Source organism: Carassius auratus, chromosome 31 (assembly GCF_003368295.1).
Source record: "Carassius auratus strain Wakin chromosome 31, ASM336829v1, whole genome shotgun sequence".
Taxonomy (NCBI): Eukaryota; Metazoa; Chordata; class Actinopteri; order Cypriniformes; family Cyprinidae; genus Carassius; species Carassius auratus.
This window is the reverse complement of record NC_039273.1, coordinates 25094753-25119275: the sequence shown is the minus strand read 5'-3', so window position 1 is coordinate 25119275 and position 24523 is coordinate 25094753. Positions and strand designations below refer to the sequence as shown.

General features: G+C 37.8%; 1 protein-coding gene across 4 annotated transcripts in view; it reads left to right on the top strand.

Moving 5' to 3' along the window:
* Positions 1-24523, top strand: part of LOC113050955 (neurobeachin-like protein 1) — a 56106-nt gene that overhangs the window by 24918 nt on the left and 6665 nt on the right. For all 4 annotated transcript variants that reach the window (XM_026214450.1, XM_026214448.1, XM_026214451.1 and 1 more), the window contains 39 exons: positions 287-861; positions 1668-1800; positions 1891-2010; positions 2083-2469; positions 3163-3252; positions 3334-3508; positions 4225-4358; positions 4446-4605; positions 5569-5671; positions 5781-5937; positions 6938-7096; positions 7790-7949; positions 8722-8810; positions 10304-10825; positions 11601-11776; positions 12504-12792; positions 13623-13934; positions 14096-14245; positions 14562-14719; positions 14962-15086; positions 15183-15306; positions 15947-16095; positions 16172-16305; positions 17373-17474; positions 17561-17656; positions 17735-17859; positions 18531-18671; positions 19007-19137; positions 19728-19837; positions 20176-20293; positions 21689-21786; positions 21906-22022; positions 22102-22191; positions 22964-23073; positions 23160-23332; positions 23470-23564; positions 23738-23854; positions 24007-24168; positions 24258-24406. In XM_026214450.1, coding sequence (XP_026070235.1) covers positions 287-861; positions 1668-1800; positions 1891-2010; positions 2083-2469; positions 3163-3252; positions 3334-3508; positions 4225-4358; positions 4446-4605; positions 5569-5671; positions 5781-5937; positions 6938-7096; positions 7790-7949; positions 8722-8810; positions 10304-10825; positions 11601-11776; positions 12504-12792; positions 13623-13934; positions 14096-14245; positions 14562-14719; positions 14962-15086; positions 15183-15306; positions 15947-16095; positions 16172-16305; positions 17373-17474; positions 17561-17656; positions 17735-17859; positions 18531-18671; positions 19007-19137; positions 19728-19837; positions 20176-20293; positions 21689-21786; positions 21906-22022; positions 22102-22191; positions 22964-23073; positions 23160-23332; positions 23470-23564; positions 23738-23854; positions 24007-24168; positions 24258-24406 — 6515 coding nt within the window. The remainder of the gene's footprint in view (positions 1-286; positions 862-1667; positions 1801-1890; positions 2011-2082; positions 2470-3162; positions 3253-3333; positions 3509-4224; positions 4359-4445; positions 4606-5568; positions 5672-5780; positions 5938-6937; positions 7097-7789; positions 7950-8721; positions 8811-10303; positions 10826-11600; positions 11777-12503; positions 12793-13622; positions 13935-14095; positions 14246-14561; positions 14720-14961; positions 15087-15182; positions 15307-15946; positions 16096-16171; positions 16306-17372; positions 17475-17560; positions 17657-17734; positions 17860-18530; positions 18672-19006; positions 19138-19727; positions 19838-20175; positions 20294-21688; positions 21787-21905; positions 22023-22101; positions 22192-22963; positions 23074-23159; positions 23333-23469; positions 23565-23737; positions 23855-24006; positions 24169-24257; positions 24407-24523) is intronic.

The following is a 24523-nucleotide window of genomic DNA, read 5'->3' as shown; positions in this document are numbered from 1 at the left end:
CGTATAGACTCAAGAATACATCTATTCCAGACACGGAAGGTGCTCTGATTTTGCTCTGAATTTACAACATTATTTTACCAACCAAACATGTTAGAAGTACACACATCAGTCCCTTTCTCTGTGTCAGACTTAACTTTGTTTGTAGGTTCGTTGACGACGATATTTAGTCATAATTTTCGTTGACGAAAGCAACACTAGATCTGACCACCTTTAAATGCTCCCTAAGTGGGCAGCTCACTACATTAGCAACATCTGACTTTGTCTTTCCATGGCTGACTTCCTGCAGGCTGTTGAGGGTGAGCATTCGTCCGTGGGTCTCCTGGGCATCAGTAACGTGGATCCTCTCCTGCTCCTGATCCAGTGGCTTCCAGAGCTGGACTCTGCCGAGCTGCAGATCTTCACAGCCGACTGGCTCCGGCGCATCTGCGGTCTGAACCGGCGGACGCGAGCCACCTGCGTCAACTCCTGCATGACTCTGGTGGTGCTGTCGGCCCTGGAGAGACACGAGCGGCTGCACCGGGCCTGTGCCGAGAGTCTGGTGGGCCTGTTGGGGTCTTTAGGCAGCCAGTCGCTGAGTTCCTCTGAGCTCCAGAATCTGCTGAGACTCCTGCGTCAGGACGAGCCGGGCCGCGCTCACCCGTATGTGGGACCGGTGCTGCGGGCGCTCCTGGGGATGCTGCGCAAACAGGGCATGGAGAGCGCCATGCAGTACTTTGATCTGTCACCGCCCATGGCTGGCATCGCCGTGCCAACCATCCTCCGCTGGCCAGGCTCCGCCTTCAGCTTCTTTGCTTGGCTCTCATTGGACCAAGATCAGCTGGGCCCGCCCAGTAAAGGAGAGAAGAGGAAGCAGCTGTATAGGTGAGAATGGAAATAAGAGATTAGTGGTTTGATGGTGATTTTGGTAGGAAGGGAAGATAAAGGAATAAGAAAACAGTTTTCAGCCTTTTGTTCTATTTATTCACTTAGTTATATACACTACTGCTCAGAATATTGATGTCAGTAGGATTTTTTTATGTTTTTGAAAAGTCCATTCTGCTCAATCAATTTTTTTTTTAATAAAAACTACAATTTAAAATAACTGCATCCTGATTTATTCCTGTGATGCAAATCATACTAATATGCTGCTCAAGAAATGTTTCTTCGTATTGTTGAAAACCTTTTTTGAATTTTTTTTTTGTGGAAAAATGCATTTACAGTCACTTTTGATCAATTTAATGCATCCTTGCCGAATTAAAGTACAATTTACTAACCCCAAACTTCTGAGTAAAAGTGTTTTTTGCAACAATTACTGTATATTTTTTGTATTTATTTATTTGATTTTTTTAAAAGTATTTTTATTATTAAAGTAAAATCATATACAGTCATTACAAATATTTTGTAAATATTTTATATTTTGCATTTTATTAAAATATAACTATAACACACTGTAAAGAACAGGGGTGAATATTTGAAATAAAAAGTCTTTTGCCTTTAATCATTGTATTTTTTCAGCTGCTTGAAATTGTTTTTTAATTATTATATTTTTAAAAGATTTTTGTTTTGTATCAAATAAGTTACAAATTTGCAGTCTACAGTGTGTGTGTGTGTGCCTCCTAATTGTAGTATTTAATTTTTATGATAGCTATAAGGACTGATTTTTTTTTTTTAATCTATGTTTTGTGTAGTTTTTTCACCCCGGGCGGCACCGGGTTCGAGGCCTTCATCAGTTCAGCTGGAGTGCTTGTGGTTGCGGTGTGCACTAAGAAAGAATACGTCACCGTCATGCTGCCTGACTACTGCTTCTGTGATTCGCTCTGGGTGAGTCACATGACCAAAGAACCGTTTGTACTTGTGCTTATATTTATATAAGGCTGATGAATTGATGTCCGGTTTGGTTTTGACCTTCAGCACAGTATCGGTGTGGTTCACGTTCCGGGGAAGAGGCCGTTCGGCCAGAGTCTGGTCTACATCTTTGTGGATGGACAGCAGAAACTATCAGCACCTTTAAAGTACCCGACCATGACTGAGGTATTTGAAACCCTCCTAAATCTTCCCATATCAGTCCGATCAAGTCTTTTATTGTGTGTATCTCTCTCTCAGGCCTTCACGTCGTGCTGTATCGGTTCAGCGGGTCACCGCACCACGACGCCTCCTCCCTCTCAGATCCCAGATCCTCCGTTTTCTGGAGGCAATCCCTCCGGACGCTCGTCTTTTGGCGCTATCCTCCCGGGCTGGGGCGGCCTGCTAGGGACCAAACCGGAGTCTGTCACCAAACTGATTTCGGCGGGGACTCAGGACAGTGAGTGGGGCAGTCCCACCTCACTACAAGGCCAGCTGGGAAGTGTCATGGTCTTTCACGAGCCCCTTCAAGCCAGTCACGTCAAAGCCCTCTGTAGCGCAGGACCAAACTCTATTTCCCCCTTTAAAAGTCCAGAGGCTGACCTCGGAGACCTGGTGCCCAAACTTCTGCTACACTATTCTCCAAAGGTGAGGAGTCCATATAGGGACTGAACTATATAGAAATGATGCACAATAAAAATAAGTTATTGTTGTTTTATTTAACTTTACTTTCCATCTGAGGGATAAACCAACATTTTAACAAAAAATATATATGAACAATTCTTGTACAGTTAATATTAAAATAGTTTCTGATTATTTCACATTATTTACTCATATGTGACCCTGAACCACAAAACCTTAAGGGTCAGTTTTTCATCTGAAAGCCAAATAAATAAGCTTTCCATTGATTTATGGTTTGTTTATGGTTTGAAAATCTGACCCTGAAAACTGGAGGAATGATGCTAAATATTCAGCTTTAATCACAGCAATAAATTTCATTTTAAAATATATTTAAATTAAAACAGTTGTAATAATTTTTCACAATATTATTGTTTTTACAATATTTTTGATAAATTAAATGCAGCTTTTCTGAGCACAAAAGACTTCAAAAAGATGGTTTATAAATATATATGGGTGTATAGAAATCAAAGAATGCTAAAAAAGATTGTCTGTTTTAATAAAAATCATCCACTGAGGCACACAAGTCACTTCACAAGTGGTCAACATGAAAAAGAAACACTCCTCTGTGCTTGCTCTGGAACATCATAACTGTCAGTCACTCATGTTTGCGACGTAACTTCTTTAACATGTACATGATGAATCGTCTCTTTGCATATACAGGCATGCAGGAAAGCCATTTGTCTGGATTTGTCCCCTAATGTGCTGCACGGTCGCCTGACAGGAAACAAGGTGGTCAACTGGGATATCAAAGTATGAACGGCGTTTGGCTTCCTTTGAGCTTGCTCCTCACACTTTCTGCTGAACCTGCTCACACGCTTTGGTCTTTCGTAGGACATGATCAACTGTGTTGGAGGGCTTTCTGTGTTGCTCCCAGTCTTGGAACAGTTGACTTTGTTAACCCCTGATTTACATCACGTGGACCCCTCGGGGTCAGAGTTCATCACCCCTGACTTGACCACACCTTCTGACGGAGACTGGGTCATACTGCCCTCAAACAGAGCGTCAGGTGAGCACTATAATTTGGGTTATTTTGAAACCGTTGATTGAAATAAAGCTATAATAAAATATATATATTAGATGGGGAGAAAAAATTGAAATATTTGAAACTAGAAAAGTTAATGCAAAAAATAACTTAATTGCTAAAGTTACTAAAGCTGAAATAAATATAAAGTGAAATAGAAATATAAAAAAACAAATAGAAATGACAAAAACACATTACAAAATTACTAAAATTAAAATGAAAAGTTTTTTTTAATAAAAGCTGATTCTAAATATTAATAAATACTGTAATAGTAAATATAAAATATAAAAGTATAATATAAAATATGAATAGAAATAAAGCTTAAATAAAACAAAATGTCAATATTAAATGACTTATTGACTTAAAATTTCTAAAACGTAACTTTAAATGATTAAAAAAAAGAAAAAAATGAAATAATTTATGTAAAGTACTAATGTTACTCAAACTGAAATAAATGTAAAGTGAAAGAAATGTAGTAAACATGTAAATGGTCAAAAAGACAGAAGTGCATAAAAAAATGAAACTTTAGCTCAAATTTAAATGAAGTTAAAATAGAAATATCAAAGGTAATTTAAAGTATTAATAAATAGTATGATCGAGTGTAGCTGTCGACTGTCAGAATGAATATGTGACTGATCTTTGCATCTGTAGTATGTCTTGATAATGTTGTGATGTGATGTTTGTGGACATTTCTTATTCAGAGGCCAGATTGGAGAAGAATCTGGTGGCGACGTTCTTGCTGGTGATCAAGCACTTCCTGCAGAGGCATCCCATAAACCAGGAAACCCTTCTGCACTCCCACGCTGTGGCCACGCTAGGAGCTCTGCTGCAGAAGGTACCCACAATTCTCTTTGCTTTGATTTCTCAGTCTTGCTCAGCGTGTGTGTTGATTTGCTGTGTGTGTGTGTGTGTGTGTGTGCAGCTGCCGGTGTTCCTGGTGGACGTGAGCGTGCTGGTGGCGGTTCAGCTGTTGATCGAGCAGATGACGTATGAGAAGAACTCCCAGCTCCTGCAGCAGCTCCACACACACCTGCTCTTCAACTTCAACATCTGGAACCAAGGAGATTTCCCACTGCGCATCGGTCAGTGTGTGTGTGTGTGTGTGTGTGTGTGTGTGTGTGGTTTATTCAGGCTGCATTTATGTGTGTTCAAACCAGCTCCATGCATACTTTTGATACACAAACTGTTTTTCTTTCTTTCTTTCTTTTTTTGTTTGTTAATTCTGTCTGATTAAAGGGAGCATGATTACAGAGGGTTCTGGAAGTCAAAGTCCCATTCATTTTCTCAATGGAATTTTTTTTTTTTTTGACAAATGGATAAAAAAGCAGTTTAAAAGTTTCATATAAAAATAATTTATTTGTTTACTTTATGGTTTTGTTAACCTATGTTAACAAGCACATTGAATAAAAAGTATACAGTATTTATATGCACGTATGTATTTTGTCAGTTTACAAAATGTATTTACATTTTTTTAAAAGATTTCTTTAATGCATGTTTTCATAATTTTTTTTAAACTATATTTTAAAACATTAAGTAAAAGTTTTATTTCTATTAATTTGTCCGTTTAAATATTATTATATTTTTTCATTGTATTCATAATTTATAATTAATGACCTAAATAAATAAAATAAAATAAATTTTAAGTGTCACTCCTAGTCCTCTATAACCATTAGCTCAGGGGTTATTATATTATATTATATTATATTATATTATATTATATTATATTATATTATATTATATTATATTATATTATATTATATTATATTATATTATATTATATTATATTAATGACATTAAGATTTTATATGTATGTGTGTATATCATTATTATAATTTAATGCATGTTTAAATGAAGAACTAAACTGAACTGAACTCATAATTCAGAAGAGAGATTTGAAAACTCTGTAATCTCAATGAAGAAAATGAATGGGAAAAATCTTTCCAGAGCCTTCTGCTCTGTTCACCGTCACTGTTGCTGAGTTCAGTGTATGTTCTTTGAGACTCTTATACTTTTGTTATGATCTTGACGTGTTTGTGATGTTGAAGGCCACATCCAGTACATGTCCACCGTCATCAAAGACAGCAGGAAGCAGTTCAGGAAGAAATATGGAGTGCAGTTCCTGCTGGACACTATACGCCTTTACTATGGGTGAGACTACATCTCCCACAATCCCTCATTCCTCTGCTGTGTCCCCTCACGACTGTTCTGGCTCTTTCTCTCTCTCCATTAAGTCATCCGCTCTCTCTTTTCTTTCTAGTTCTGGAAGTAAAGATGCAGATCTGAGTGAGGATGACATTAAAACAATCAGAGCTTCTCTCTGTGGCCTGCTGAAGTATTACATCAGCAAGGGAACCACCCAAGAGGAGATCCAGAGCATTCTGGGATACATCGCTGCCATTGGAGACGAGGAACAGGTGAGAAGAGGATGCTGGTAGGCTCACAGTGTCCTATATAGTGTGCATGACTAGGATCAGCAGATCCCAAATCATAAAGTACACTACCAATCAAAAGTCTGGGGTTGGTAAGATTAAAAAAAAAAATAATAAAAAAATTCTGTATATTTTCTTAAGTTGCAAGACTAAATTTTAATTTTAAATTAAAATTAGGCATTTAATTTTCCACACTCCTGATGGTGATCAGGTAATGTCTGACTCTTTGGGTTTTATCATACGCCGGCGCAATGTGACGCAAGCCGCAGCACAAGTGTGTTTGCTAGTTTCAGTCCGGCACGGTTCGCATTTTCCCGTCCAGCGCGACGTCGTTTAATTTGCAAATGCATTTGTGCTCATTTTGGCGCCCATGGGCATGCTGGTCTAAAAGAGAGGTGTGTTCAGGCACATTGCTGGTGCATTGCTATTTTGAGGAGCTGAAAATAGACTGCGCCCTAGACCAGCTCAAACCTGGTCTAAAGTCTGGTGCAATGTTTTTTCTTTGTTATTTAAAGAGCGTACAAGCTGCTTATTAAACACAGGGATACACAGCAGCACACAAACATGCCAAATATGACAAATTTAAGGATTGCAATGCATAAAATATTTTTGTAGGCTAATTAAATATAAATATATATATTTATTTTTATTTTTACTTTTTTATTTTTATTAGCGACAACCCGTTTAGACCATGCACCCAGGTGCGCCAAACGTTTTTCTGTCATTAAAATAAAACTTTGCGTTTAGATCGTTAAAATAGGGCACTTTGTGTGAGTGTGAGTGTCCAGGAAAGAAGCACTCTCCTTTATTGTTATTGATTTGCCCATTATCTATTTTAATTATTCCTAAACCGCAATGTGCTTAACCACAAACTAGATTTACTGCCCTGTCATTTCATTTCATCGCTGTCTCTCCCGGTTTCTCCTGCTCTTATCACTTATTAGAGATAAACATGATATTGAAATCGGTGCCTGGTCTGTTGCAGCTGTGTGGGATGCTGGAGCTGCTGCTGACTCTGCTGCAGACCAGCGTGGCGCGGGACCAGCTCTTCCTGCTGCTGTTTGAACCTGGAGCAGCCGACTCCTGCTACGCTCTTCTGCTCAACAACAAACACTCCGACCGCCTCCGAGAGCTCGTCTTCAAGGTGCACTTCATACTCCGAGCAGATTCTCTAAACCAACTTCCAGCAGTTAGAGATTTGATTGGAATAGATCACAGAAATGAGAGTGTGCTGAAAATGTACTCCAACTCATCTACATCTTGGATGGCCTGAGGGTGTTTCTTCATGTGAACAGAAATTGAGCATTGCATCACTTGCACACCAATAGATCCTCAGCAGTGAATGGGTGCCGGCAGAATGAGAGTCCAAACAGCTGATAAAAACATCACAATAATCCTCAAGTAATCCAGAGCACATCTTGAGAAGTGAAAAGCTGCATATTCGTAAGAATCAATACACCATTAGGTTGTTTTTAACGTCAAACCGGCTAAAATACCAGTCCTCTATCCATGATAATATTGCTTTCTCCAGTTAAAGAGTCGTCTGGTCTGAATCAGGAGAGCTATATGCACAGTTTACAAGTCAAAACCGTTCTAAACAAATATTGTGATGTTTTCATTAGCTGTTTGAACACATTAGCAACTGGAGTGCAGCAGTAAATATAAAATGTGGTGCATAATGAAAATATTCATTTAAAATTCATAATTATATTTTGATATATATTCACATTTGAAAGCTCATCAACTCTAAATGTGTTTTATGTATTGCATAATGCATTATAAAATGTTTGATAATGGCTGTGTTAAATGTCAAATGGGTGTATGTTTGTTTGTGCAGCTGTTTGAGCGGATGCTGAAGTGTGACCGTGTGTATGAGAAGAGCAAGCAGAGGTTACGCTTGAGGGACGTGGGATACTCCGGCCTCAGTCTGCTGTTCTCTGAGCTGCACCTCACCTCCACCCTCATCAAGTGCCTCCTTCACCAAGTGCTGTCTACCGGTCAGTCTGCTGAAACCTGATGAACCGCTCCAGCCTCTGGCCTTTTAACAGCTCCTTTTCTCACAAGTCTGTACTAGCTGTTGGGGATTCAAATATTAATCATATATTTATAAGGATTTTGGTGAAAATCAAAACGATGGCAGAAAAAACAAAAACAAAATAATTTACATATTTTCAAAGCAAATGCAGTGTTAAATATTAATAGAAAATTAATTAAAAATATAATATAAATGGTAATCATTGCTATTATTTCTTTCTCTCTCTCTCTCTCTCTCTCTCTCTCTCTCTCTATATATATATATATATATATATATATATTCATTATCAGATTTTTTATCAGATATTTATTATCAGTTTTTATGGAATAATTCTTTTATTAATACTTTGAAGTAATTTTTTAATGAATATTTTCTGTTTTCATTTACATTTTTGTTAAAGCTTTGGTAATTTTGTTTTATGTTTTTCAATTTTGTTAGTTTTTTTTTTTTTTTTTAAATATGCAGTTCCATTCATTTTAATTCAGTTTTAGGTATTTTAGTACCTCAAGATAGACTAAATGAAAATGAGAAATGTTGCATTGGAAACTAAATTCATATAGTTTTGTATTATATTTATATAATATTTATATTATCCATATTTTTTTCTTATTAATGTTTTGTGGTTTTAGTTTTAGTTAACTATAATAATCCTTATATTAGAACACCATTCATTGATGAAGCCACACAGAATTTTATGATGGGAAATGTGTTTGGTCTTTTATCTTGTGTTCCAGACACTGTGGTGAACTATAAAGATCTGATGGCTGTGGTTCAGCTGACCCATAAAGCCGGGCCCAGTGTTCGCCTGACTGTATGCAAGAGGGTGAGCGCTTTTATCACATTAATACACCACAGTTATTAGTGTTAACAAAAACAAAAATCATGTTTTAAGGAATAGCCTTAAAACTGCTTTTCCATATAAAAGGATAAAATACACTAAAATCATGTTTTAAAGGGGGGGTGAAATGCTCGTTTTCACTCAATATCCTGTTAATCTTGAGTACCTATAGAGTAGTACTGCATCCTTCATAACTCCAAAAAGTCTTTAGTTTTATTATATTCATAAGAGAAAGATAGTCTGTACCGATTTTTCCCGGAAAAACACGAGCGGCAGGAGGCGTGACGTGTGGGCGGAGCTAAAGAATCACGAGCGCCAGTAGGCTTTTGAGTTGAGAGCGTCTGGAAGTTGTGACACAGATCCAGAGGCTGAAATTTAACAAGAGCAGCATCAGCAAAGGCTTCTCTATGTGGTATGTACTGAAACAGTCATTTTCCAAAACCGCTAAGCAAATATATACAAAGTTCCACTTTGTCGTCTTTTTTTTTTTTTTTTTAGCTGTACATGTGGAAAGTGCAGTTTGATGACAACATCGCATGTTGTTTACTTGATGTGCTTACGCCCTGATAGCTAAGTTATTAACACAGAGATATTTGAAGCGGTTTTACTCACCGCCTGCGGTTCCAACACACGATCGTGACCCTTATTCGTTGGGATTGCATTATCCTTAAGAAATAAACGATGTGCAAATCCGTCGTCAACCTGGGCCTTGTTTGTAAAACGAAGCATCTTCGAAATGCAGGGAACAAACACAAACACTTGCACAACTCCGTTGATGCTCTGTAAAAATAAACTCCATCCACTGGTCCCTTAATGCTGTTTCTCTTTTGGTAATCTGTGCAGGGTTGTCTTGCCCTGGCAACCAAAAACACACTCCTTTTGTGACTCTTCGCGACGCTCTCGCTCTGATCAGTGATTGTCTGTGCACAGCCTCTCTCTGCTCTGCTATACGGGAGCACGCGCTCTTCCGGCAAAAGTGCCTCAGGACCCATATAAGGAAATTCCGCTCCATCTAACGTCACACAGAGCCATACTCGAAAAAAACTTTCCGAAACTTGTGACAAACCGGAAGGAGTATTTTTGGAACAGAAATACTCCTTCAAATGTACAACTTAATTTTTGAAACTTTGTCCATGTTTAGCATGGGAATCCAACTCTTTAACAGTGTAAAAAACTCAGTATGCATGAAATAGCATTTCACCCCCCCTTTAAGGAATAGCCTTAAAACTGCTTTTCCATATAAAAGGATAAAATACACTAAGTACCAAAAAATAATCCATATGATACATGGGCTATATTATAAGCCTGATTGAATGATTGCTTTGTGTGAAGAAATTATCATGATTTATTTTCACATTTGCATGGGACATCTTTTTACCTTTCCTTAAAAATGTGTTTGCGCAAAAAAAAAAAAACCTGCACTAAATGATATACAATGACGGAGAAATACTTTAGATGTCCTCTGTTCTCTCCTGCAGGTGTATGCACTGCTACAGTCTCAGCAGGACGCAGCGCTGCAGATCTCCAGGCAGACGTGTTGGCAGGGCACTCTAATGAGTCTGTTTGTCCGGAGCCCCGGGAGCGATGGAGGGTCAGGTTCGGGCCGTTGTGACGCGGCCAGCCTGGGGAGTTTGGAGCTGAGCCGCAGCAGCGGAGGAAACCGTCTGGAGCCTCCTCTGGAGCGCAGGACTCTGGGAGACCAGCTTGAGGAGCGAGACAGCGCCTCAGACAGCAGGTCCATAGACAGCCTGGACAACGGAGAGCTGATGTCTCTCTCCGAAACACCAGGGGACACGCCGACACCCAAACCCTGGGGCGTGAACCTGTCCCAGCTGCATCTGTTCGATCACGGGGACAGCGGCAGTCAGACTCCGGGCAGCATGCCAAGCACACCGTCTCCTCTGGAGAACGCAAAGCCCTTCCCCGGAGCTTCCTGTCTGAATGATGACCGCTTCCTGTTTAGTGACAATATGTCCCTCGGAGAGTCTTTCAACAGTGAGGTGAGACTGATAAGTGATGTGTGTTTCAGTGGAAACAGGCCGTGACATTTATCACTTCCTCGTATTAATTGTGTTGTCATTTTTTGTCCACTACATGTTCTCGACAAGAAGTACCTGATAATAAATACTATAATGAAGGTGTTAACGATTATAAAATATGATTTATTTAAAGCTTTTGTAAAATGCTTATGCATATTTAATATTAATGTGGCAAGTTGCTACAGGGTGTCTAATTAATTTACTTGCTGATTATTAATTTTAATAATATTGAACATTGTTGTGTTTTATCATATGCTTTATTAACATTTTATGAAAGCTTTATGTAAACAGTGGTGAAATTGCAGCTTTTGTTATAAAAGGAAAAATGCATAATTACATTGCTGTTTAAATTTAGTAAGGATGTGTTAAATTGCTAAAAAAATTGATGTTAAAGACATTTATAATGTTACAAATTATTTATGTTTGAAATTGTTTTAAACTTAAAAATGTCACATTTCCACATAAATATTAAGCAGCAAAACAGCTTTCAATATTGATAATAATTTCAGTGTTTTTACTGTATTTTTGCTCAAATAAATGCAGCCCTTGGAGAGAATATGAGACTTATTTCATAGCTATTAAAAAGAGCTTTCGATCCCCAAACTGTTGAAAGGTGTAGTGTATAGCCTTAAATCTAATTGTGGAGAAGTGATGGACCTGGTTTTGAAAGTCTTAATTAAATCGGAAGATTGTTTTGAAGTGATTTGTTGATGTAAGCCTCTGTCTTGTCGCCCAGCGTGCGGAGGAGGAGTTGTCCCGTCTGCTGTTGGAGATGGTGCTGTGTGTCATGTGGAGAGGGGTGGAGGGGTCTGATGACACCGCCTGGCTGGAGAGGGGGCAGGTGTTCTCCGCCCTCACCAAACTGGGCACTGCCAACGAGCTGCTGCTGCCCGTCGACCACATCAAACTCAAGTGTGTGCTCCACCACGAGTTCATGCAAACATGCACTAAATATTAAAGTCAAATAGAATGAGTATGTAATATAGTGCATATATTTATCAAAATGTTCCTCTCCAGAGTTAATTTTCCTAACGTTCTAGTTAACAAGCCTTGGTCATTTAATGGTTTTCTGTGGTAAATGTAATATTTTGTGACATTTTTTTACAAGCTGTTTTATTAATGTCTTCCTGCGGTTGAAACACTGTTAGAGTGATTTACATGAGTATGTTGTACTGAATCTTTCAGCATTACTCATGTTTATTATTCTTGCTATAATTAGCAGAAAATAAAAAAAAGATGGTCAGTTCATGCGCAGGTTGAACTGATGCGGATACAGCAATCTATACAAAACTGAAAGATTTTGTTTCATATCTAAAGTAACAAAGCGCAAAGATTATTTTGATTATTGAATGGTAGACGAGCTACAGTGCAAATATCGTTTAGTGAAATTTCATTCGACTGAGAACAGCATAAGAGCAAATGATTAGTTCATCCAAGTGAACATGGTTTGAAAATAATAAAATGAATATTGTATGTTCGCCTGTTGCAGCTTTTCCTCAGTGTATACACAAAATAGACGCTGACACAATCAAAACATGGCATTGCAGAAGTGCTAATTAAATGTCACCAAAACACAAATTTGAAGCTGATATTTGAGCACTTGATCTGAACATGCTCTTTCTAATGTCTTTCTCTCCAGTCTGATGGAGAGGATGCTGGAATTGGCCGTAACGGACAACCGAGAGGCGACGACGGCCACGCTGCCGCAGCACACGGAGAACGCGGTGCGTCTTCTGCACATGGTGCAGGACTTCCTGCAGGCCGAGGGGCTGGTGAATCCCGCTCTGTGGACTGAGAGGGTTCTGGAGGACACGGTGACTCTGATGGACGGGCTGATGGTGTGGTACGCCTCCGGGACGCAGTGGCTCCAGCTGTCTCAGGTGGGACTACGGCTGCTGCTCGGGTTCATGGCACAGGAAGACCCGCAGGTGAGAGGTCATAAGGTCATATTAGGGATGCATCTTGATGTACAGTACCTTCTGGGGCCAGCAAGGGTGCATTAAATTGATCAAAAGTGACAGTAAAGTCATTTATTATGTTACAAATAAATGTTGCTTTTCCTGTTCATCATAGAATCTAAAAAAAAAACTCTTTTGGTTTCCACAAAGATATACAGCAGCACAACTGTTTTCAACATTGAGAACAATCAGAAATGTTTCTTGAGCTGTAAATCAGCACATCAGAATGATTTCTGAACACTTCAGTGACACTGAAGACTGGAGGAATGATGCTGAAAATACAGTTTCGATCACTGAAATAAATTACATTTTAAATCTGTATTCAAATTCGTTTATCCAAAATAAAGGTTTTTGTTTACAAACATATTTTTCTGAAATGTGTTTACATGAAATACATGCATGTGTGTGTATTAATATATATATATATATATATATATATATATATATATATATATATATATATATATATATATATACATACATAATAAATATATATATATATACATACATAATAAATATACACAGTACACACACACATGTATTTTGTATGCGATTAATCACGAATAATTGTACTAATTCAAAAAGAAACCTGTTATTTTAAGCTGTATAATATTTAACATTACTGTTTTCACTATAAAACTGAACTGTTTTTTTTTTTTTTTTTTTATCAAACAAATGATTTTAAAAACATTAAGAAAATCTTACCAATGCCAAACTTTTGAACTAATACTCATAATCATGCTCCAACAGCAGTTTTTAGAAATAATTTTTTTTATTCCCATGGTTCCTCGTCCTGGCAGGTGTGTGCGATGGCTACGGCCAAACTGAATGGCATCCTGCAGACGAAGACGGTGGACTCTCAGGACGAGGCCTGTTATCTTCTGGGCCGTGTGGAGGAAATCCTCAGGCGCTCCGTGAGCGAGGAGCGGACAGGGGAGACCTACTCGTTTTTAGTGCCTCTCCTCCGTACCCTCCTGTCTAAAGTCCACAAGCTCCTGTACATGGAGCTGCACCTCCCCTCGCTCCCCGACACCAACGGGAGCCCGTCCTTCTTCGAGGACTTCCAGCTGTACTGCAGCTCTCCGGAGTGGAGGGTCTATTTGGATAAATATGTAAGACACTAAATGAAGACAATTGTGAATTTAAGCTCTCACTTATTTTCTATTTCTGATAGGTTTAACTAATAGTGCAAAGTAGTAGTAGTTGGTTGGTTTCTGCTCTTCATTTCACTCTCTAGTTTACAAATCTGAATTTCGTGCATCTGTTTTGAAAGATCATCCCCTACATGAAGCAATATGAGCTGGAGACGTTCAGTCAGGGTCATGAGAACATGGCTCTCTACTGGAAGGACTGTTATGAGGCGTTCATGCTCAATCTGCACCGCAAGGACCGAGAGAGAGGAGAGAGCAAGATACGCTTTCAGGTACAAAACATCTACTGCTCATTCAACAAGGATGCATTCATTTTATTAAAATGAATGATGCTGAAAATACAGCTGCGCATCACAGAAATAAATCACATTTTAACATGCATTCAGCTAGAAAACTAATTTTTGAAATTGTAATAATATACCACAATATTACTGTTTTTACTGTATTTTTGATCAAATTAATGAAGGCTCTGTGAGCAGAAGAGACTTTAAAAACAATGAAATGTTATTTAAAAAAAGGTGTGTAGAATTCAACTTCAAATTTAATGCAGAATTCACAAACATTTTCCTGTTCCTGAAAACCCCTCAGGAGCAGTTTGTGGAACCGTTCAGTCGCCGAGGGCGTCAGGAGAACCTGAGGTACAACAGCATGCTGAAACAGATCCACACGCAGAACAGCGCCATCCTCAGGCAGTGGAGAGCGGCGCGCAGAGGACTCTTCTGTGAGAGAGGACCCTGGGTGGACAAGTGAGTGTCCTTTCTGTCTGTAAAGGTCACTGAGATCAGGAGTGGACAATGTTTGTACACTGGAGGTTTTTGACTTTTAGATTAAAATCAGTTATTTTTGCTAAAGAATAGAGATGAATGCATGCACATGACAATAATGCAGTAAAATTAGTTTTTGCCAGGATGTAACAAATTAAAAGCTATTGTTTTTTTTGTTTGTTTTTTTTAAAAGGGTCTTTAATGCGATTGTTTGTGTTTGGCAGGCAGCAGAAGGACATTCACTGGAAGCTCTCTAGCGCTGAAAACTACTCTCGCATGCGACTCAAACTGGTGCGGAATTACAACTTTGACCCCCATAAAGAAGCCAGTGCCTTGAGAGATAACCTAGGTATGACATACACTCGAAACCTGTCACTTACAATCTTTAAGGAATCATGTGATGGGCATTATAGGAAGTAAGGTGGTTTTGTGTGTGTTGCTTCAGGTGTGCAGCACCAGCAGGTAAACGCCGAGTCACTGTTGTTAGAGGCGGTCAAACAGGTGAAGGTCAGTGATCTGGAGGATGACATCCTGGAGCTCCTGGAGGAGGATCCTGCTTCAGCCAATCAGTGAGTCTCAGTTTAGACAGACAGGAGCAGTAGCCAATCACTGGAGCTAAATACAGAAACACACTTTTACTTAGAAACTGGAGATACACACAGTAAAAAAAGGGTGTAAATTCTTTGAAACTCCTTGAATAATGTCTTTTTATCTTTTAAAGGTAAATTTATATTTTAATTAAAGGATTTGATAAAAATGATTTACATCTGTTTATATTTTGACGTTCATGTCAAGGTGTTTTTCTGCATTATTACTATTTTTTATTGTTTTGAAAGAAGGCTCTTTTGCTCACCAAGGCTGCATTTACTTAATCAAAGCTACATAAAGAGTAATATTGTGACATATTTCAATAAAGCAACTTTTTTCCATATAAATATATAATTAAATGCAATAGTCTTATCCTGCAGAAATCATAATGTGCTGATTTGATGCTCAAGAAACATTTCTGATTATAATCAATGTTGAAACAGTTGCGCTAGTTCATATATTTGTGTTAAACGCAATTTTCAGGATTCTTCGATGAATAGAAAGTTCAAAAGAGCAGCATTAATTTGAAATAATGTTTTGCTAAATTATTATTACTGCACCTTCACTGAACAAAAGTAGCATTCCCTGTGCATGTGACCACACTCGCTGTGCTTCTCTAAGGGCTGATTCAGAAGAGGCGGGTCAGAAGGAGAAGCTGGTGATCTCTGAGGACTGTGAGCTGGTCACGGTGGTGGACGTCTATCCGGGTCGTCTGGAGCTCACCACACAACACATCTACTTCTACGACAGCAGCACGGAGAAAGAGGAAGGTGAGGAGAACGTGCTACAGAGGAATGTGCAGCAGTGTATGAGGATAGAGATGAGACTGGTGTTCTGTGTTTTCAGGTGTAGGTCAGGACTTTAAATGGCCTCTGTCTCAGATCAGAGAGATTCACCTGCGCAGGTACAACCTCCGGCGCTCGGCTCTGGAGATCTTTCTCATCGACCAGACCAGCTATTTCCTGAACTTCAAGAAGGAGGTGGGGAATCTCTCAGTCTCCTTGCTTCATAAACAGCTGATATTTGTTTTTTTTTGTTTTTAGATGTAAACACACTCATTGGGTCTCATGCACTAAGAATTTAAAAACTGAATTGAACTTTTCTGCTGAATTTGCAGTTGCTTTTATTATAAGTTGCTTTGGAAAAAAAGCATATGATAAATGAATAAATGTACAGTAAATGTACATGAATTTGTTTTTAACCTCAATTTAATGCTAATAATTTGGAGTTTTCTTGGATTATTCTAAATGAGTGACACATATTTGCAGGTATGTGATCTGTGCATACATGTGGTTTCAGTTATTCCTATATATATATAATTTTTTTTTTTTTTTGTACGTTTAGAATAGATTTTTGTGTGAAACATTATTGATTAATCATGATTTGAAGCTTTGGATTTTTTCATTTTCATCTATATAGTTACAATTAATTTTTCATTCAGTTTTAATTTTAATACATCAAAATAAACTAAATGAAAATTATGTTGTATTATGTTTGAATGTTTATATATATATATATATATATATATATATATATATATATATATATATATATATATATATATATATATATATATATATATATATATATATATATATATATATATATATATATATATATATAAAAATTTATTTTAAGTAACAAAAAATGTTGACTCGTTTATTCAGATTCTGCCAAAAAACATTTTGGATTATTTTCTTATTTTATTTTTTTATCATATGGTAATTGAAAAAAAAAAATCTTGTATAATTTTAACCGCTTTGTTTATGTGTTTGCTTGGTTTTTATTTTGTTTTCTGTATCTCATGTATTATTCAACTATTGTTGCCATGAATATAACCTTAGATGCTGACATGGCAATACAAATAAAGAACTACTACTACAACAATTGTTTCATGCTTTTAGCTTTAGTTAACTATGATAACCCTATATTTCACATGCAGACGTCTGTGTACACACAGTAAGTGAATGAAACCGTTTTTATTTGTTAACCTTCCCACCTTCTTCCTGTAGTCTCTGATGATTGGTTGAATCTGTTTGATTGACAGGTGCGTAATAAAGTGTACAGTCGGATGCTGCTGCTGCGCTCTCTCTCTCTTCATGCCACTCACTCGCCGCAGGAGCTGCTGGAAGCCTCTGGACTCACACAGGTCACTGCACACACACGAAGCGGCTCTGTTTCACATAGAGTATATCACTGAAGGTTCAGAGCTGACTCTTTCTTCTCTCTCATCAGAAATGGGTGAACAGGGAGATCTCAAACTTTGACTACCTGATGCAGTTGAACACTATAGCAGGACGGACGTATAATGATCTGTCTCAGTATCCTGTGGTGAGAGCCCCGTCCTCTGTCTGAACCACACGTCAGCGCTCATTCACTTCCTGACTGATCTTTCTCTGCTGATTCTAGTTCCCCTGGATCCTGTCGGATTATACGTCCGAGGAGCTGGATCTGTCCGATCCGCGGGTGTTCAGAGATCTCTCTAAACCTGTGGCCGTGCTGAACGAGAGGAACGCCAAAGCCGTCAGAGAGAAGTGTGTTTCTGTCCCCGTCCTTTTAGTTTTATTCCAGTTTTAGTTTGTAATAACAAATGAAATTTTAAGTCATCATGCTCTTGCTCTGAAGGGTTTACCAAATATAGTAGGCTGTGAAATTTCAGTTTTACAAAATACCTTGAATTGGCTAAATCCTGATTATAATGCACTGTGACGAACTCATGGTGGAAGTCTTTTAAATTATTATTTTAGTATTATTTTTACTAAATATTTTTTTTATACTATACTGTTATAATATTTATTGTATTTTATATTTTACATTTTATATTTTTTGTATGTTTTTAGTTTAATGTTTACTAATTTTATGTGCTGTTCCCGTTTTTTATTTTTATTGATTTATTTAATTTATTTGTATTTCCATTTCTAGATAAAATAATTTTAGTGTTTCAGTTTGTTGTCAAGGCAATGTTTCAATTTCTTTTTCATTGTTTTTTTTGTTTGTGTAGCTTTTTTCATCTAAGATTTATATTTTTTTCAGTTGCCAAAATTAGTTTTTAATAGTTTTAGTTTGAGACCCTAAACACGGGTCTCTTAGAAGGTAGCTTCCCGTTCAACATTGAAGCAGTTCACAAGGTATAGAGTAAAGTTAGAATAGCTTTCGTGTCAGCAGTGAATGCAGCTGATGTGTGTAAGTGATGTTTATTCTGCAGATATGAGAGTTTCGAAGACCCCACGGGCACCATAGACCGTTTCCACTACGGCACGCACTACTCGAACGCCGCTGGAGTCATGCATTACCTGATTCGCGTCGAACCCTTCACATCCCTGCACATCCAGCTGCAGAGCGGCAGGTAATGCTCGTCTGGGTTTCCTCTCTAACTCTTGTGTCTTTCTATCAACCAAATCATAATGGTTTTTATTTATGCTGTAAAAAGAAATGGTTCCTGAAGTGAAATTCATTTAAAGGCTTTTTTATAGGATTATTTCAGTTTTTCATGACCATTTTCTGACCTGAGTCTGCTTACGATTTCTTCAAGCAGATGGCCTCTGTTATGATTGGTTATTGATTGATTGATATATAAACATGGGCAATCGTGTAAATGTGTTTAGTGCTGTTCTGTCACATCCTCACCACACGGTCCTGTTTTCATTACATGAATAAAGTTGGTCTGACTGTCTTTGGCAGGTTTGACTGTGCCGACCGTCAGTTTCACTCCATTCCTGGCACCTGGCAGACCCTCATGGACAATCCCAACGACGTCAAAGAGCTCATCCCAGAATTCTTCTACTTCCCAGAGTTCTTGGAGAACCAGAACGGTGAGCAGAGTGAAATAAAGAGCAGTTGAGCCGATGATTGAGCTGGAATAGGAGAGAGCTTTCTGTGTTTTGGGCTTCATGCACTTCTGTTTCTAAAAAATATCAAATATGAGAGAAACTGAAACATTTCAATCTGTTTCTATTCTGTTAGGGGTTCATCTGACCCACATGATTTTTGTCATCTGCTTCTCAAACCCTTGGGAGGGTAAAAGAAGTTGCTCACAATGAGATCCAAAACCCCTGTTAAACCATAAACATCTTTTTTTTTTTTTGACTGTGAAACTCACCTAGATAAATGAACAGTGAATTTTCCTTAGGTAAATCAGAAGACGAGTCTTTTAAGTAAACTTTCTGTTTTTCTGTTGTTGTTTTTTTTTTTTTTTTGTGATTCTTTACTGTTTTTCAGAGTTGATTTTTGGCACATTGCATGGAACCTAAAGGGGGAGTCAGTAATACCCCAACAACATTTTACAGCCTTTTTAAAAACATATCCGTGTCAAAACTTTGCAAGCAGATTTATGACCATAAATCAGCAAAATCTGAAGTATCCAGTGTTTGATTGTGTCTCATTCTCTCTCTAATCGCTGTAGGATTTGACCTGGGTCGCTTGCAGATCTCTAAAGAGAGGGTGAATGATGTCATCCTGCCTAAATGGGCCAAATCCCCCGAGGACTTCATCTACAAGCACCGCAAAGCCCTGGTGAGCCCATCTCTGATGACCTCATCACAGCTCTTCCCCACTGACCTCAATACAGAGCGTCCAGGGAGGGATGCGTAATTGAATACGGGAGGATCTATTTCTGTTCTTCTTCTCAATTCCTTTGCCACTTCTGTCCTATTAAAGCCTGAAGCAGTCAGAAATGGCTTCATGAAAGGTTAGAAAACTAGAACGACACAAGAGTCTTTCCCAGACTCCTCCTGGTGGCAGATTCCTCTGATGATGACTGACCGCCTCCGGTCTTAAGTTAGAGAAATACTGGTTTGGAAGTGGATTGTGTGGTTATTTCTTGATGTAGGTGATGTGGTTTCTGTGTTCAGGAATCCGAGTATGTGTCGGCCCATCTGCATGAATGGATCGATCTGATCTTCGGCTATAAACAGAGGGGCCCGGCTGCAGTGGAGGCCCTCAATGTCTTCTATTACTGCACATATGAAGGTACAGTATGTCATCCTTTGCACCATACTTGAGGAAGACAAAGTATTAATATTATTACAAATACAGCTTATAAAATGTTTAAACTTTTATTTTTCATTGCAAAAAAAAAAACTGTAAATAATATGGATTTTTAAATAGTTGCATTGATCTGTCCATCGTAATAATACCACAATTGCTGAGCTAGGACTGTACGTGCCACTATAAAAATAATTTAATAACATACGTTAAGAGATATTGTTGTGCCAAACCTAATTTAAACATTTAAGTTTCATTACATTGTAGATCTATAAACTGCCATTCTGTAAATATTAGTTAAATAGTGTGGTATAATGTCCATTAAACTAGTGTTGTTATTATTAACTAAAGCGATTAAATTTTAATACACATTTGTTTATTTAAGCGGAAATAAAAGAAAAACTAAATATTAAAAGAAAAACTCAAACTTGAAGAAAAAAAATTGAAATGTTGCTTTGCCAGTACTTTAGTAGAACTAAAGTTACTAAAACTAAATCTGAAATAAATCCAAAACAGTTTATTTTAGTGGTTAAATATTGTGGTAAATAACTGGTGTTTTATTGGAAATTAAAATAAAATAAAATAAATATTAAAAGTAAAAAATAAAAAAAAATAGAAAAGTTTTGCCAGTATTTTAGTAGTAATAAAGTTACTAAAACTAAATCTGAAAGCAACAACAACAACAACCAAAGTTTATTTCAGTAGTTAAATATTGTGGTAAATAATTAGTTTTTATTATAAACTAAAATGATTACTTTAGTACACATTATTTGTTAATTTAAATAAAGCTGAAATATATATTAAATGAAAATGCGAACTTTAAAAAAAAAAATAGAAATGTTGCTTTATGCAGTACTAGTATTAAATTTCCAAAAGTAAATCTTTAATAAAATAAAGCTAAATAGAAAAAAGAACTGAAATCATAACAAAGTGACTTAAACTCAGGAAAAACACCAAAAATATAGAAATACACTTTTATAAATAAATATTATACTAAAATATTTATCTAAAATATTTATAAACACTATATTAATACTAAAAAAAAACTGTTTCATACATATCTGTGCTAGTTTTTTGTGGTCTCCATTTGTTCTTACATAATGACAGTTTCAACTCATATCAGTATTTTATGTCTGCAATTTATTTATTTCATAAGTAGCCATGTAGAAAAACAGGATAATGATGTCTCAACTGATCAATGTCACAAAAACTGAGCCTTTCAGGCTTCTAGAAGACTTCTCTTTCATATCAAGAGAGTCTTCATCACCCTGTTTGGGGTTTATTTTGAGATAATGACTGGCTGATTCTTCATTATCTCTGAGTTTATAATGCAAATAGTTTTTATCTGCAGCTACATGAAACTGTCTGTGGTTGTTTTAGGGGCCGTTGATCTGGACGCCATCACAGATGAGAAGGAGAGGAAGGCTCTAGAAGGCATGATCAGTAACTTTGGACAGACACCGTGCCAGTTACTGAAGGTACAGCACACACACACACACACACACACACACACAGTGTTCGAAGAATCTGGAATGGAGATCATAAGATGACACAAAGTTTGCTGTTTGATCTGATGTTGTGTGTTAATGTGTTTTAGGAGCCCCATCCCGTGCGTCTCTCTCTGGAGGAGCTGGAGAAGAGGAGAACCCGTCTGGACTCCTGTCCTCTCAACATATTCGAGCACCTCACTGAGCTCAAGTCCTTCTTCATTGAGGTGACTGAATTAGCAGTGCTTCATGAGTTCGTCCAGATGTTGTTCTGTGGACTGATGGAGTTTGGTCTCTGTGTTTTAGGGCATCAGTGATAATGTGCCGCTGGTTAAAGCCGTTGTCCCTAAGAACCAATCCCATTCTTTCATCTCACAGGGGAGTCCAGATACTCTGGTAAGTCTGCCCTTGATTAGTCAAGACGCATGACATCAGGATAGACCCTATCATTATAGATTTTTATTTGTTTAATTAATGTCCCTAGTCATATTGTTCATAATCAGATGGTGCACATTGTGATTTATTATATAAGATAATATTCATATAATGTAAACACAACCGTAACATATATAGAATAATTATAATATAAGATTTGTATTCATATGATTTAAAATGTAATAAGTGAGATACTAATACACATTACTGACCACTCAGGTTTTTTTATTAATGTCCCTGGGCATAATTAATCAATGCACATTGTAATAAATTATACATATAGACTAATTTTAAATAAATACATAATTATAAAAAAGATTTGCAGTTAATTATTTTATAAGCACCCATGTGATGTCCCTGGTCCTATAATATGTGCACAGTATGATAACATATAAAAATAGAACATTATAGAAAATAATAACATTTATTTAAATATTAAATATCTAAAATAATTTAGACTCAAATCATTTTAAACCAATAATAAATGAAATACAATTATTTGAGTTTATTTATTTGGTAAGCAGCCTTTTAATATTTATATAAATATAACATAATTTTGATAATGTATTGTCATGATCACAGATTTTATTTAACAGTAATAGCATGGCTTTGCATAATTCCTTAATTAAAAATAAATGCATTATAAAAGCCCTTCTACATGGTCTATAATGCTCTCTGAGGTTTCTGGCTGTTATGAAATCTTTGATATTCTCATATATAATGTGTTATCAAGGTAACGCTGAGCCAGAACTGCTTGATGGGAACTCACGGCTGGCTGCCCTACGACAAGAACATCTCCAACTACTTCACCTTCATCAAAGACCCGACCGTAGCCGGAGTAAAGTGAGTCTCTCTGACCGATGTTAACATCTTCCTGTTGATAGCTGCCCTGCACTTCCTTTAACAGCACCACCACGCTCTCTCTGTAGGACTCAGAGGTTTCTAGCTGGGCCGTTCTCTCCAGGGGTTGAAGTCACAGCTCAGCTGTTTGTTGTGTCTCATGACGGGAAGTTGCTCTTCAGTGGAGGCCACTGGGACAACAGTCTGAGAGTGACGTCTCTCATCAAGGGCAAAACAGTGGGGCAGCACATCCGACATATGGGTAATGGAAACGGCCTTTCTTCCTCATGAATAGGCACATCCAGATTGTTCTGTATGATCTCAATTTAGCCTTGAATTGCAGGAAACAAATCTGCTCACTTTGTAAATGTGTGTCTGTGTGTGGCTATATTATTTCAGACATCGTAACGTGCCTAGCCACAGATCACTTTGGGATTCACCTGATCTCTGGCTCTAGAGACACCACCTGTATGGTGTGGCAGGTGCTACAGCAGGTTTGTTCTGTTCTCTTGGAAAAGTCTTCAAAATTAAAATAAATATATTTAAAAATGTAATTTATTCTTGTGATCAAAACTGAATTTTCAGCATCGTTTCTCCAGTCTTCAGTGTCACATGATCTTCAGAAATCATTCTGATAAGCTGAACTAAATTTGTTCTGTTTTTGTAGGGTGGTGCTCCGGTGGGCCTGTCCCATAAGCCAGTGCAGGTGTTGTATGGACACACAGATGAAGTTGTGAGTGTGTCTATCAGTACAGAGCTGGACGTGGCGGTCTCTGGATCACGGGTAAGTCTCCGCTCTCTCACAGTCACTCAGAAATACTGTCTAGTTCTCATTGTGCCTCATTTGAAATAATAAAGGTGAGCCAATCATGGCTCATTTACATCCAGAATTCTCAACGGGTTCAAAGATGTTTGAAATGTTTGTGTGTGTCACAGGACGGGACGGTGATCATTCACACTGTCCGCAGGGGTCAGTACATGCGCTCTCTGCGGCCGCCGTGTGAGAGCTCTCTGCCCGTGTCCATCATGCACCTGGCTGTGTCCTGGGAGGGACATCTGGTGGTGCACACCTGCGTCGAGGGCAAAGCCACTCTGAAGGTATCAAACACAGTTCAGTTCCCCTTCTCTGCACACATTTCTGTGCCCGTGTAAACCCGAGCCTCTTTGTGTTGTGTGTGTGTGTTCAGGATAAGAACGCCCTGCACCTGTACTCTGTGAACGGGAAGCACCTGTGCAGCGCTCCTCTGAAGGAGCAGGTGACAGACATGTGTGTTTCAGGAGAACATGTCATCATCGGCAGCGAGCAGGGCTTCCTGTCTGTCAGAGATCTCTACAGGTAAACCTGGAGACCATAATCTGCTGCTCTTCCATATAACATGCATCAGAAAGATGACATTTTCTGGAAGAGCAATCATATCTAGAGAGCAGAGCATTAGTAATACTATACAATGCA